Below are 14353 nucleotides of genomic sequence, written 5' to 3' on the forward strand. Positions count from 1 at the left end.
CGTATAGAAGATCACTTAGTCTTAGTAACTATAAATACCGCGGTGTCCGCGGTCTGTTAATGCTTTAGATCTTAAAGTAGCTTATAAATACTATTAACCCTAACTTGCTGCTAAAGTCTTACGACTACTTTAATATAATTAGAGGTATAAGTACTAGTAGGTAAGTATTAAGTATGTTATTAGGTTTAAGACTAATAAGAAGCGCAGGCTTTTAGTAATTATACTTAGTAGGCCTTAAATAATAGTTAATAAGAATATAGACGTATAAATTTTACTATTAAATAGGGTATTTAAGAGGTAGAGATACTATATACACTATAGAAAAATACGTCTTTAATACGCTAGATTTTAGCATCTATATAAGAAGCTGGGATTCTTTTAAACACGACTTAATGCCGCTTTAGTACCACCTAAGATTCTCTTACTTCCGCATTATCTAGAAGTTAAGAGGCTTACTATATCAGGCGAAACCTAAGTATATAGTTATATAGCTGCGAGGCACAGGCGACTCNCATGCGACTCGCCTGTAAGGCACGTGCGCTACACGTGCCTAGGGAAATCCCTCCCTTACCTCGCACCTTAGACTCCTCCTTCTCCCTTAAGGATTCGTCTGTCTATACAATATACCCTATTGTTCTATCATTGGACTCCCTATCCACATCCTCACCTCACATACTAGCGGACGTAAAATCAAGAGACGCAGGGCCTGGAAAAGGGGCGGGTAGCGGGTAGTAGGGATAGGCACGTTCGATTTAAAAAGCACTTCAAAATTCTTACATCAAATTCCTCCATTCGATCTATCTACATCTACCTACTACCCTACCTACTGCCTACCGCCCTACTGCCGCTGCTCTACTGCCCACTAGCCTACTACTCAGGAAGGGAACCGGGAACGAGGAAGAAGGGGAAGGGACTTTAAAGGGAGAGACCTTAAGAGGAAAAGGGAGAAGAGAAGGGTGGAGAAAGAGGACAGCTTTATCCTTCGGACAGTTTTCCTGTTCTTGGTACGCTGACGTGGACACATAATCTCTGACATGTATAGCGGAAGTAGGAGACGTATTTTCCCTGTAGTGGCTGTAAGGGATGTCAATGGAACATCGATCCTAGTTTCCATAATGATGCTCAAAAAACGCCACAATGGTCTCCCGATTCTTGGTCGCCTGAGCTGCGTTTGCCATGCGCGCTACCATAGTCGACTTCAGCTTCTTTTTAATTTGCAGTGTTGAACATCCACAACCCGGTGGGCATGGCATCGTCTCGTCATAGAGTTCAACGACAGTGAGCTCTTTTCGAGGCTTCGTGCCAGACCGAACGGTTGGCATCAATACCGGGTTTCCTCCGCTCTCGAGATACGCCCGGAATGGCTGTAAGACCTTCAGCTCCACAGGCGAAAGTTCTTCTTTCTTGAGGATTTTATCCCGGACATGCTCAAGGGCCTCGTGAATTTGAATAGCCATGAGACTTTCCAGGAAACGATGAGTGGAAGTAGCGAGGTTCATGGCCTGTGAAATCCAAGGGTCCCGAGTGCACACCTCACCGCTTGCCAGGGAACGCAAGTGGATGATTGGTTTGTCAGCTGAGAAGCCTCTTAGGAGAAGTCGAAACTCGAACCACGGAAATAGAATTGTCTGAAGGGTGCGCTCTACCATAAGGAGATGTCTAATTTCCTCAGCCTGCATTGGCTGATGGACCTCAGCGTGAATTTGATCCAAATGTCGTGCTAAAATCCTGTATATGCAGTCGTCGAAATTGTGGCTGGTAGCTTCCTTCAATGTCATATGCTTCCGCCGTCCTAGCACGGTATGGAGTACCGAATAGAGGTACCGAGGCCGGGGGAAGTCTCTATACTTCCGATTGAGCCAGTAGAATCGGCCTGATTCGGATCGCAGCACAACAGCGGCGTCAGCGCAAGACGCTAACAGGAGTTCATCGGGAGATGTGGCCTGTGGCAGAACATCTCGCACACCCCGACGTTTGTATCTCTCATAAGATGCGAAAGGAATTAATTCTTGCTTTTTGCACGATTCGTCCAGGGAGAGCAGTCCGTCCAACCCATGTTGAAGTCCATTCTCAGCGATGTCTTTTTGAACAAAGGTCTGTGGGAAGTTAAATGCCAGTCATAGAATCAGCAGATACAGGGCTTACCGGAGCTCCGTACAAATAGGAGCTTTGGGCCCATCCATATTTATCACGCTGCCGTTCTTGGATATCTGTGTGACAAATACTAAACTCGGTACCAAATGCATCGTCCTCGTACGCTGGGTAGGGCCCCTCCCGTTGGCCCTCGCCTGTGCTAGGCTCGTGGACAAATGGCTTCGGTTTAATCCTAAACATTACCGCGTAAATTCCACAGGTTTTGTCATACTCCTCAACGGTTCCCGGTGGTCTAAGACGGTCTGGGTCCATTGGACGCTGAGCGTTGTGTGCGCCGGGCATTCGTAGTTCTTGCGTGAGCCACTCAGCGTGAGCTTGCGCTCTCCCTGCTCTATGCCACCACTGTCGGAACAGATGGACAGATATCTGACTGTTCCCGGCTCCATTTGCTGCCCACATCACGGCTTGTTCCCAAAGAAGTGGCCAGCATCCGAAATCCTGGCTCATAATCTGCTCAATGGCGTACTTGGAGATTTCAAGACCGTCTCCACCTGAATCTTAAAAGGCGAAGCATTAGTGACTGATGGGTCAAATTGAAGCTGCTGGCGGCCGTTAATAGGCGTGCATACCGGACAACTCCTTTTCCTGCTTCCATTCCAAAAAGAGCGACAAAGCCTCCCAAATATAGTCCCATGCGTAATCCCTGTAGATTATGGCCATTATCTTTCGCTGGATATTCTGGTTGTTGATAGCCATTTCTTCATAATAGGCGACGTCGTCTATAATACCGGAATATCAGCATCAGGATCTCCTCCCGTAGCTTAGGACAATCTCACCGCCTGTGAACTTTTCTGCCCACGATGGGCTGTCAATTTCCTCCTCTCGCAAGAGCCCCGGATATAATGAAAGTGCGTGTTTCCGGGCAAGATATGCTCGTTTCTGGAGAGTCTCGGCAAACCCTCCATTCGGTCGACCACTGCGTCATCAGCCGGGCGTTCGCCAATGTGGATTCTGACTGGGAAGCCTCACGAAATCAGACCATTCTCCCATCTCATGGCTGCTTTTGCACATAGCTGGCTGGTTCTAAACCAAGCCCAAGCAGACCGCCGTCTCGCCTCATCAGGCGGCAATGAGAAGTCGAGGCTCGCTAGAAGATGTCTCAGTCGCGGGTTCTGCGTACTAGGCTGTGTGAAAATTGCTGACTGGGAACGCTTGGCCAATTTTCATCCTCCTCCTCTGTCAGTTGGAGATGCCCTTGAAAGGAAGCAATCACTTCCTCCAGGTTCGAAGAGTGATCTTTCGCGGGTTGGGGGTTCATCGGATTATCGGGATGTTTCGGCGGAGAGGCTTTATCACCTAGGAACTCGCGGTCAGTCCCAAGCAATGGACCGAAGAACTTCTTGGCCTCCGTACCGTCGCGGAAAGGTTTCACCCGCCCAGCACCCCCAAACATGCCCGTAAGAGGAACCTCTTCGCAGTTATTAATGGACGACTGCGACAAGTCCAAGATCCGGCTTACTAAATCGCACGGTTGCTATTAGATCCGGTCCTGACTAACAGTTTAGGAAATCTCACTCTGCTGAACCTGCTCGGAATCCATCAGGCGGCTGGAATGCTCGTGGATTGGAGCGAAGCCCTCATCATCTTTAGATGCTAACATCTTAAGTTGTCAAGCTGAGGTCAAAATGGGGCTCGCACCATTCGAAGACAAAAGAAGCTGTAGAGATGTGCCGAATGATTGTCTGGCTAGACCCAACATTTGCGTGAACTTGGCTGGAGCCAAAATTGTTTAACGAGTAAATCAAGAGGGATTTAAGGGGTTTAAAGAAAGGCTGTGGGGTGCCGGGGATTAATGTTCTATTACGGCATGTTCCGCGCTTGGCTCTTGGTGGCTGAGACAGACCCGTTCAGGGATGGTTCATAGTTTGAATTCCGCCACTCATTTGACCACATGCAGCATCTCTTCATCATTCTCGGCATTGCCTTGAAATTGGTGGACGTCTTCTTTATTCATATGCCCCAGCACTCCGTAGAGCGTTACTGAGAACGTGGAGAATGGCGGGCCTAAATCAGCGCATCCCGCATGAATCTCGGGCCAGGTTGCAGGACCCCAGTCAGAGAGACCAGAGTTCGTGCTCTTCCAGTAGCTCTGAGCTCATCTACTGACATTCCACAGTCAGTGGCATCTTGGGCCTTGACGCCGACAGCCTAACAAACGCCGATCTCCAACCCTTAACTGGCGTGTTTGGCGGAGCAGGTAGAGTGAAGAAGTTCCGACAGGTATTGCCCTCGCACTCCAATGTACCATTACCAATTGAAATGGAGTCTCCCGCGCTAGCCAACCTGGTTAACACTACCAACCAACGGCAGTCTCAAAGAAACGATGGATCATCATCCACGTGCCGGGACGCAGATGTCGAAAATGCCGCTGCGCCAGTCCAGAATACTGCCGTGCGAGGCACTCGGAACGAGTCAAGAGGCTACCCTGCACTAGCTCGTTTTATTGGGAGCGATACGGACTTCTTCCTTTTCCGAAAGTTCAACACGCTGTGTGCAAGGCGTCTTCTCTATCTGCAAGACGAGCTGATGGAACTGGAAGCTAGGCTAGACGAAGTTGATTCCGCGGAAGTATCAAGCGGCGGAGACAGGGAGCTCTGGAACCTTCACTCGAGACGGGAAGACAATAATTCAACAAGAACGGCTTTAATGGCTGAGATCTCTCGGAAGCTCCAACACTACCGTGGGTGGCCTTTGACGACTTGAGCTATTTGAGTACCGCATCTAATACTTGGTATAGATGAGGCGATGGCTGCCCAGGCCCGTGTTCTCGCAATGGACGCACCTCCTGAGTTCGTGATTGAGAGCGTTGCGAACTGGATTGACGGAATGAAACCCGTAGTTGAGAAAGAGTCTCACTTTCTCGACTGCAGAGATGACTTGGCTAGCTTGTCAGCTGAGCATTCCTCTAAAGAATTTCTCGACAACATCATTGAGAGAAAATTCTATCAATATTTCGTTACAAAGGCATGTCACCACTCCTTCCTTTGACAAGCTCAGAATTGACAGCCATCCCCAGACACAGCCAACTACCTCGAGAGCCAACGTCCAGGTGGAATACTATTCCACCACGGCAATTAGGAAAGTCACCAGGCTGTTATTGTGTCTTGTGGCTGTCCTTTTTGCGGTAATTCCATTGCCGATACTGCTTTCCTTTTCGTCTTCGACAGCAAGACTATTAATTATATCCAGCTTCGCTTTTGGGTTTGGGGCGGTGCTGGCAATAGCAACCAACAGTCGCAATGTTGAGATGTTTACGTCTATGGCTGCGTATGTTTGACCAAAAATCCGGAACACTTGGACACTTGAATGACTGGTGCTAACTTTTCACTTCCAATTTTAGCTATGGGGCGTTTCTCGTCGTCTTTCTTGGCGCGTCATCTTCCTGAAGCTACCGGAGGCTTCCCTAGTCTCACCACTTTATGACGGAATGAGAGTGTCATATTGGGTGATCCAGGGTGACTGGAGCCATACATACAAGAACTTATCTAGGTGCTCTCGGTAAAGCAGGATAATATAAGTGGTGTGAACCTGGTATTTATCTAACTACATTTAGCCCTTTTTCATTAGCGTGCAGTGGCAACTTGAATGACTTAGGGTAAATATGGTACATATCCTACAGATTTCTTAACCTGCGATGCAGAACCTTAAAGTCCAGATCTCCCGGGAAGTCTTATCCAAAGCCAGACCAAAGAACCCATTCGGCGAAGAAGTTGACTAGTCTGTTATCCCCTTTACCTACTCGCTGCCTGGTGAGCAGTTATTCCCTTTGGTCCCGAGAATGAGCTTAGCTAGCGACGTTTTCGGCGATGCCTTGGCGATGCCTTTGCGATGCCATGCATCAAAGACACCGGCCTCTAGAACTTCTCGATCATAGGAGGATCTCCTGGGATCTCTCCCATCTCCTGTGATGGTAGGGATTTTCCAGGACGCGGAGGAAACAGTTCTCGTAACTAGTATTTTTGCAGGATAAGTCGATACACTAGGTCATGGGGTACGATTCGACAAGACTGAGAGTTGCGTCTGGCGAAGCCCCTTCTATGGTAAATCTCAGCCCAATCGAATGACACTTTAATGTTTTGTCATTGCCGCCACTCCTCTTAAGGTAAGCCCTTTGCAAATTTTTTTTCTGGGTATCGGGGATGGCCCGAATTGATTAACACCGGTCCGTTGCGATATCCCTCGCTGTAGTACACCGTTATTTAGATTCCCGAAGACTGGCAGGGCAATGACTGGTCCAGAATACCGCTCCCTCTTTGTAACGTTTCCAATCGAACAGCTCAGTGGGAGAGGCATCGTCGAAAGGAGCCGGAAGTTCCCGAATGAGCCGTCTAACAAGGAGACCTTTGTTGGTCCTAGTGTTGTGTGTGAATCCCATAACTAACCAATGCGCCTCTGTATATGCGCTATGAGAATCCCATTCCTCTTTATTGGACCGTGCGACTCGCTATAACGTTATGATCCTTTATACTTAACCTATTTTAATCTTTTCAATGGGCCCAGCTTTCAAAACTGAGCGTCAGCGTCGTATAAGTTCAGTAAGAAGCATATTGCTATGCTGTGGTTTAAGTTTGGGTAAGTCAGTCTAATTCCTATTATTAACATGCGCCTCTACCCTTCCTTAAGGCTATATACCGTATCATGTTCCTAACTTATTAGAATAGCGACTTGTTAGTCTAAGCCGACGTTCTATCTCATCGCGTTCTCATCATACCATCTAAAAGTGTATAGTTGTTGCTGATATGCCTCCCACCTTAGATATCTTTGAAAAGAGCGATGACTCGGGGTTTGGGCGGGGCTTTCTCGTGGGTGTTTGAGTAGTCGCAAGGCTTTGGCGGCGATTCGGGTCGATGGTGTCTATGAGCTGCTTCGGATCTGAAGCATCGACAGGCTGCGGACGCTGCTACCATCGAGAGCGAGCAGCCGGAGGTCATGATTGGGTATGGCCGGAGGCTAGATCTAATGAGAAGTGTGCAGCAATACAATTATAGGTCCACGAAGCTGTAGAGCCGGTTGCGTGATGTAGAAAGAGTCATGATCTATCTTTAGCTGGACGAGGCTGAGGATGCAAGTGAAGCGCTTGGGGCTGCTAAGTCCTTTACCTCAGCAAGCTCAGACCAATAGTATATCCACAGGTACATTTGTATGGCTGAATCAGCGGCTGAGTCACGATTACGCGGGCGAGGAGGTCCGTGCGTTCAGCGACTGTGGATGTTACCCCATATCCACAGTCGATTTTTGATCGCCAGCAACGCCATACTCTCAACACCCGTCGAGCGCTATGCGTAGAGCCTGCTGAGCGCTTTCTACTTGCACTAAAATGGTAAGAATCGGCCGTGGGTTAATAAAGATATTCGCGTTTTAAGTTGCGCGCTACCACCCTAAAGCACCCTATTAAACTTATACGGCACCAAAATGAGCCCCTAGGGGGCTATAGACGAAGGTTTTAATAGAGGACCTCTTAGTATTTTATTAGAAGTTATATATATAACTATTTTAAAGCCTTTCTACCCGCTTAAAGCCGTTTATAAAGCTAATCTAGTAAGCACTACATCTGCTTCTACTATAGATTAACCTACTATATAGCTGCTTCCTCGCTAACCTTCTAGACCTACGCGACCTGCTTAATCTCCTTAATAACCTTAAGCCGTAGGGAGTACTATTAAACCTCCTTTTACTAGCCGGCCCGCCATCTACTACCCTATTTAGAATTTAGCGCTACTATAGAAGAATTACCTCTTAGCCTTTTAGTCTACTTACGCTAAAGGGCCTATATAGAGTTTACCGCGCGGCTTATATAGTATATAGGTAGAGACCTAGACCCGGGCTCTAGCTGCGGCTATAGCTGTAGCTATTATAGTAATAGCGGTAGTAAAGCTATATGGGAAGGAGAGCCTATAGCGCTTACCTAGGCGGACGTATATTTACTAAATCCTATAACAGATAAAGCTAAAGGGGCCGCTTCTATAGGCGGACGTAAGGGGTTAGTAGACCGGCCTTAAGGCTATACTATAGCTACTGCCGTAGCTATAGCTAAAGGGGCTTCTAGTTAAAATGTAAGGCCTTTAGACGTTAGTAATTAAAGCTGCAAAGACTAGGCTTACTAGGACTTATCTAGATAGTCTAATAAGCCCTTAACCTTGCTAGCTGTCTACTTATATTTAGCATATAAAGCCTTTAGTTAGTTAGTAAGGAGTAGTATAGCCTAGTAAAGAATTAATAGCTAATTTAGGCTCCCCTCTTTCTATAAGTAGGGCTCTATATCCTACGTAAAGGCCTTATACGCCTTATACTAGAAGATAGGGTGGCTTTATACTAAATAGCTTAGGAATATCTTATAGAGGGCTATTAAGTCCTATAGAATGACCTTATAGAGGTAAAAGAGAAGGTTTATAACCCCTATAGCGGTAAGGTTATTAATCTAGTATAGCTATAGGCTAAAACAGCCCTTTTATTTATCCAGTTTGGGCTATATTATTAATAGCAGTATATTAGGCGGTATAATACCTATATAGTGGATTTTAAAGCAGCCTATCTATAAGGGGTGCCCTATTATTAACCTTATAAACTCTTACGGAAGAGAGTTTAAGTAATAGCCTACTATTTACTCTTAGTTTTACCTTTTAGCGCGCTAAATCTGGTTCTTACTAACCCCCTTTAGCTCTGCCGTCTTAGCGCTAGCGCTCCGCCTAATATACGTCTTTTTCTCTAAGAAGACGCTAACGTATTAGAAGGCCTTTACGACCTAATCTCGCTATAAGTTATATAAGAGGGCTGCCTTATAGTCCCTACCGCCCTTAATTAGGCGTATATTATACTATACTAAGCGCCTACTAAAGTCCGGAAACGGCTTCGTACTAAGATTTTAGTGGTATAGGAGATAGAAAGCTAGCCCGCTAAGTATATAAATAAGCGGCTTCCTATTCCGTAGGGCCCTAATAATCTTAAGGCGGCCGTACTAGTTTTACTTACCTACGTGTATAGTAAATATTAAGGGTATATAGTGTATAGGGCCTTTACCCTTAAACTTAAAGGTAAATAGATTTAAGATTTTAGCGGAGCGTCTATTACTACTATAGGTAAGTATATAGTGACCTAGTAGGATATTAATAAGTGTATAGAAGTAGCACTCTAGGGATAAGGCGGCGCCCCTAGCCTAGAGCTTACGGTAGACGCTTTAGAACTCATCCTTAGTATAGCTATTAAGGAGGGTATTTCTACCCTTATTAGTAAACTACTCTTTCTTACGCTACGCGTCCCTTTATTATAACGTCTTTAGGTACTTTCTAACGCTATCCTTCCGCAGAAATAGGTAGCTGTTTATTTTTATAGCTTTCTATATCTAATAAAGATCTATTAAAGTGGTAATATAGCTATAAACTAACCGCTATAAGAGCCACGTTTCCTCTTAGGGTACGTTAATATCGGCTTTACGGCTCTTTTCTTTTAAGGGCTAGCTTATAACCTCCTTAACAAGAAAAAGAAGTAGCTTATCCTTTATAATAGTATCGCTATTATAGTACTGCTTCTATTTATAAAAGGCCTAAAGCTAAATAACGCGTTAGCTATAGGCTATAATACTTTTAAAAGGGGGGGGGGTATTACCTTAAACTCCTTCTACTTTAGATTATATATTAAAGATATATTTTTAGGCCTTATAGTATATATAAGGGCGAGAACATACTACGCGTTAGCGCGTAATTTGGCATTATTAGTAATATTAATCTCTACACGGTTAGTCAGCGCTATCTTATATAGTAGGTATAATAGTAAATATACTACCGCGATTAAGGATAGGTAAGGAGAACTTTTTTATATATACTTAGGGCCTTAATGGCCCTAATTACCCTACGGTTGGCGTTAATTAGCGGCTTAATTAGCAGGTAGCCCTAGATACGCAAATCTCCTTAGCTTAGCGCTAGTGGCACTAAGGAGATCCTTAAATCTAACCTAGGTAGCTAGCTAAACACGTAATTTTTTAGCTAACTAAGGATTAGCTAGGTAGTTAATACCAATAGTATATCTATAGGTATATTTATATAGCTAAATCAGCAGCTAAGTTATAATTACGCAGGCAAGGAGGTCCGTGCGTTTAGCGACTATAAATATTACCCTATATCTATAGTCGATTTTTAATCACTAGCAACGCTATATTTTTAATACCTATTAAGCGCTATACGTAGAGCCTACTAAGCGCTTTCTACTTATACTAGAATGGTAAGAATTAGCCATAGGTTAATAAAGATATTCGCGTTTTAAGTTACGCGCCACCACCCTAAAGCACCCTATTAAACTTATATGGTACTAAAATAAGCCCCTAGGGGGCTATAAATAAAGGTTTTAATAGAGAACCTCTTAGTATTTTATTAGAAGTTATATATATAACTATTTTAAAGCCTTTCTACCTACTTAAAGCCGTTTATAAAGCTAATCTAGTAAGTACTATATCTACTCCTACCGTAGATTAACCTACTATATAGCCGCTTCCTCGCTAACCTTCTAGACCTACGCGACCTACTTAATCTCCTTAATAACCTTAAGCCGTAAGGAGTATTATTAAATCTTCTTTTACTAGCCGGCCCGCTATCTACTACCCTATTTAGAATTTAGCGCTACTATAGAAAGATTACCTCCTAGCCCTTTAGTCTACTTACGCTAAAGAGCCTATATAGAGTTTACCGCGCGGCTTATATAGTATATAGGTAGAGACCTAGACCTAGGCTCTAGCTACAGCTACGGCTATAGCTATTATAGTAGTGGTGGTAGCGAAGCTATACGGAAAGAAGAGCCTATAGCGCTTACCTAGGCGGATATATATCTACTAGATTCTATAATAGATAGAGCTAAAGGGGCTACTTCTATAGGCGGATATAGGGGGTTAGTAGGCCGGCCCTAAGGCTATACTATAGCTATTGCCGCAGCTATAGCTAAAGGGGCTTTTAGTTAAAATATAAGGCCTCTAAATGTTAGTAATTAAAGCTATAAAGACTAGGCCTACTAGGATTTATCTAAATAGTTTAATAAGCCCTTAACCTTACTAGCTGTCTACTTATATTTAGTATATAGAGCCTTTAGTTAGTTAGTAAGGAGTAATATAGCCTAATAAAGAATTAATAGCTAATTTAGGCTCCCCTCTTCCTATAGGTAGGGCTCTAGATCCTATATAAAGGCCTTATACGCCTTATACTAGAAGATAGGGTAGCTCTATACTAGATAGCTTAGGAATATCTTACGGAAAGCTACTAAATCCTATAGAATGACCTTATAGAGGTAAAAGAGAAGGTTTATAACCCCTATAGCGGTAAGGTTATTAATCTAGTATAGCTATAGGCTAAAATAGCCCTTTTATTTGTCTAGTTCGGGCTATATTGTTAATAGTAGTACATTAGGCGGCGTAATACCCACACGGCGGATTTTAAAGCAGCCTATCTATAAGGGGTGCCTTACTATTAACCTTATAAACTCTTATAGGAGAGAGTTTAAGTAATAGCCTATTATCTACTTTTAGTTTTACCTTCTAGCGTGCTAAATCTAGTCCTTACTAACCCCCTTTAGCTCCGCCGTTTTAGCGCTAGCGCTCCGCCCAATATACGTCTTCTTCTTTAAGAAGATACTAATATATTAAAAGGCCTTTACAACCTAATCTCGCTATAAATTATATAAGAGGGCTACCTTACGGTCCCTACCGCCCTTAATTAGGCATATATTATACTATATTAAGCACCTACTAAAGTCCGGAAACGGCTTTATACTAAGATCCTAGCGGTATAAAAGATAGAAAGCTAGCCCGCTAAGTATATAAATAAGCGGCTTTTTGTTCCGTAGGGCCCTAATAGTCTTAAGGCGGCCGTACTAGTTCTACTTGCCTACGTATATAGTAAATATTAAGGGTATATAGCGCGTAGGGCCTTTACCTTTAAATTTAAAGGTAAATAGATCTAAGATCTTAGCGGAGCGTTTATTACCACCGCGGGTAAGTATATAGTGGCCTAGTAGGATATTAACAAGCGTATAGAAGTAGCACTCTAGGGATAAAGCAGCGCCCCTAGCCTAGAGCTTATAGTAAACAATCTAGAACTCGTCCTTAGTATAGCCGTTAAGGAGGGTATCTCTACCCTTATCGGCGAACTACTTTTTCTTATACTGCGCGTCCCTCTGCTATAACGTCTTTAGGTACTTTCTAACGCTATCCTCCCGTAAAGACAGGTGGCTGTTTATTTTTATAGCTTTCTATATTTAATAGAGGTCTATTAGAGTAGTAATATAGCTATAAACTAACCGCTATAAGAGCCGCGTTTCCTCTTAGGGTACGTTAATATCGGCTTTACAGCTCTTCCCTTTTAAGGGCTAGCTTATAACCTCCTTAACAAGAAAAAGAAGTAACTTATCCTCTATAATGGTATTACTATTATAGTACTACTTCTATTTATAGAAGGCCTAGAGCTAAATAACGCGTTAGCTATAGGCCGCGATGCTTTTAAAAGGGGGGGGGGGTATTACCTTAAACTTCTTCTACTTTAGATTATACGTTAAAGACGTGTTCTTAGGCCTTATGGTATATATAAGGGCGAGGACATACTACGCGTTAGCGCGTAATTCGGCATTATTAGTGATATTAATCTCTACGCGGTTAGTCAGCGCTATCTTATATAGTAGGTATAATAGCAAACATACTACTACGATTAAGGATAAGTAGGGAGGACTTTTTTATATATACTTAGGGCCTTAATAGCCCTAATTACCCTACGGTTGGCGTTAATTAGCGGCTTAATTAATAGGTGGCCCTAGATACGCGAATCTCCTCAGCTTAGCGCTAGTGGCGCTAAGGAGATCTTTAAATCTAACCTAGGTAGCTAGCTAAATATATAATTTTTTAGCTAACCAAGGATTAGCCGGGCAGTTAATACTAATAGTATATCCACAGGTACATTTATATAGCTAAATTAGCGGCTAAGTTATAATTACGCGGGTAAGGAGGTCTGTGCGTTTAGCGACTATAGATATTACCCCATATCTACAGTCGATTTTTAATCGCCAGTAACGCTATACTCTTAACACCCGTCAAGCGCTATGCGTAGAGCCTACTAAGCGCTTTCTACTTACACTAGAATGGTAAAAATCGGCTATAGGTTAATAAAGATATTCGCGTTTTAAGTTGTGCGCTACCACCCTAAAGCACCCTATTAAACTTATACGGCACTAAAATAAGCCCCTAGGGGGCTATAGACAAAGGTTTTAATAGAGGACCTCTTAGTATTTTATTAAAAGTTATATATATAACTATTTTAAAGCCTTTTTACCTACTTAAAGCCGTTTATAAAGCTAATCTAGTAAGTACTATATCTACTCCTACCGTAGATTAACCTACTATATAGCCGCTTTCTTACTAACCTTCTAGACCTATATAACCCGCTTAATCTCCTTAATAACCTTAAGCCGTAAGAAGTACTATTAAACCTTTTTTTACCAGCCGGCCCGCCATCTACTACCCTATTTAAAATTTAGCGCTATTATAAAAGGATTACCTCCTAGCCCTTTAGTTTACTTACGCTAAAGAGCCTATATAGAGTTTACCGCGCGGCTTATATAGTATATAGGTAGAGACCTAAACCTAGGCTCTAGCTACGGCTACGGCTATAGCTATTATAGTAGTGGCGGTAGCGAAGCTATATAGAAAGGAGAGCCTATAGCGCTTACCTAGGCGGATATATATCTACTAAATTCTATAATAGATAAAGCTAAAGGGGCCGCTTCTATAGGCGGACGTAGGGGGTTAGTAGACTAGTAAGGCTATACTACAGCTACTACCGCAGCTATAACTAAAGAGGCTTTTAGTTAAAATATAAGGCCTCTAAATATTAGTAATTAAAGCTATAAAGACTAAGCCTACTAGGACTTATCTAGATAATCTAATAAGCCCTTAACCTTACTAGCTATCTACTTATATTTAGTATATAGAGCCTTTAGTTAGTTAGTAAAAAGTAGTATAGCCTAATAGAAAATCAATAGCTAATTTAGGCTCCCCTCTTCCTATAGGTAGGGCTCTAGATTCTACGTAAAGGCCTTATACGCCTTATACTAAAAGATAGGGTAGCTCTATACTAGATAGCTTAGGAATATCTTACGGAGGGCTACTAAATTCTATAAAATGACCTTATAGAGGTAAAAGAGAAGGTTTATAACCCTTATAGCGGTAAGGTTA

The 14353-nt window shown here is 43.3% G+C and overlaps 3 protein-coding genes across 3 annotated transcripts; 1 reads left to right on the top strand and 2 right to left on the bottom strand.

Annotated features, from left to right (window-relative positions):
* Nucleotides 1–1064: 1064 nt before the first annotated feature.
* On the bottom strand, nucleotides 1065–2709 carry K441DRAFT_347561 (uncharacterized protein). The gene is made up of 2 exons (XM_067641300.1): nucleotides 2146–2709; nucleotides 1065–2096 (listed from the first exon to the last, which is right to left on the bottom strand). Exons 1-2 carry the CDS (start codon nucleotides 2599–2601, stop codon nucleotides 1104–1106), a joined length of 1449 nt encoding a protein of 482 aa, XP_067497270.1. The 5' UTR covers nucleotides 2602–2709; the 3' UTR covers nucleotides 1065–1103.
* Nucleotides 2710–4149: 1440 nt separating this feature from the next.
* Nucleotides 4150–5142, top strand: K441DRAFT_682405 (uncharacterized protein; the record flags this gene model as incomplete). The annotated part of the gene is made up of 3 exons (XM_067651573.1): nucleotides 4150–4222; nucleotides 4271–4834; nucleotides 4892–5142. 3 exons carry the CDS (start codon nucleotides 4150–4152, stop codon nucleotides 5140–5142), a joined length of 888 nt encoding a protein of 295 aa, XP_067497271.1.
* Nucleotides 5143–6673: 1531 nt separating this feature from the next.
* K441DRAFT_670275 (uncharacterized protein) lies at nucleotides 6674–7205 on the bottom strand. The gene is made up of 2 exons (XM_067650261.1): nucleotides 6866–7205; nucleotides 6674–6802 (listed from the first exon to the last, which is right to left on the bottom strand). The coding sequence occupies exon 1, from the start codon at nucleotides 7083–7085 to the stop codon at nucleotides 6906–6908; it is 180 nt and encodes a 59-aa protein (XP_067497272.1). The 5' UTR covers nucleotides 7086–7205; the 3' UTR covers nucleotides 6674–6802; nucleotides 6866–6905.
* Nucleotides 7206–14353: the final 7148 nt, after the last annotated feature.

The sequence above is a fragment of the Cenococcum geophilum genome (assembly GCF_001692895.1).
Source record: "Cenococcum geophilum 1.58 unplaced genomic scaffold K441scaffold_80, whole genome shotgun sequence".
Lineage (NCBI taxonomy): Eukaryota > Fungi > Ascomycota > Dothideomycetes > Gloniales > Gloniaceae > Cenococcum > Cenococcum geophilum.

Coding starts and splice junctions, on each gene's coding strand:
- K441DRAFT_347561 (XM_067641300.1), bottom strand. CDS start 2,601: ATGAGCCAGGATTTCGGATGCTGGCCACTTCTTTGGGAACAAGCCGTG. Junction 2,097..2,145: donor CCTATTTGTACGGAGCTCCG/GTAAGCCCTGTA, acceptor AACTTCCCACAG/ACCTTTGTTCAAAAAGACAT.
- K441DRAFT_670275 (XM_067650261.1), bottom strand. CDS start 7,085: ATGACCTCCGGCTGCTCGCTCTCGATGGTAGCAGCGTCCGCAGCCTGT.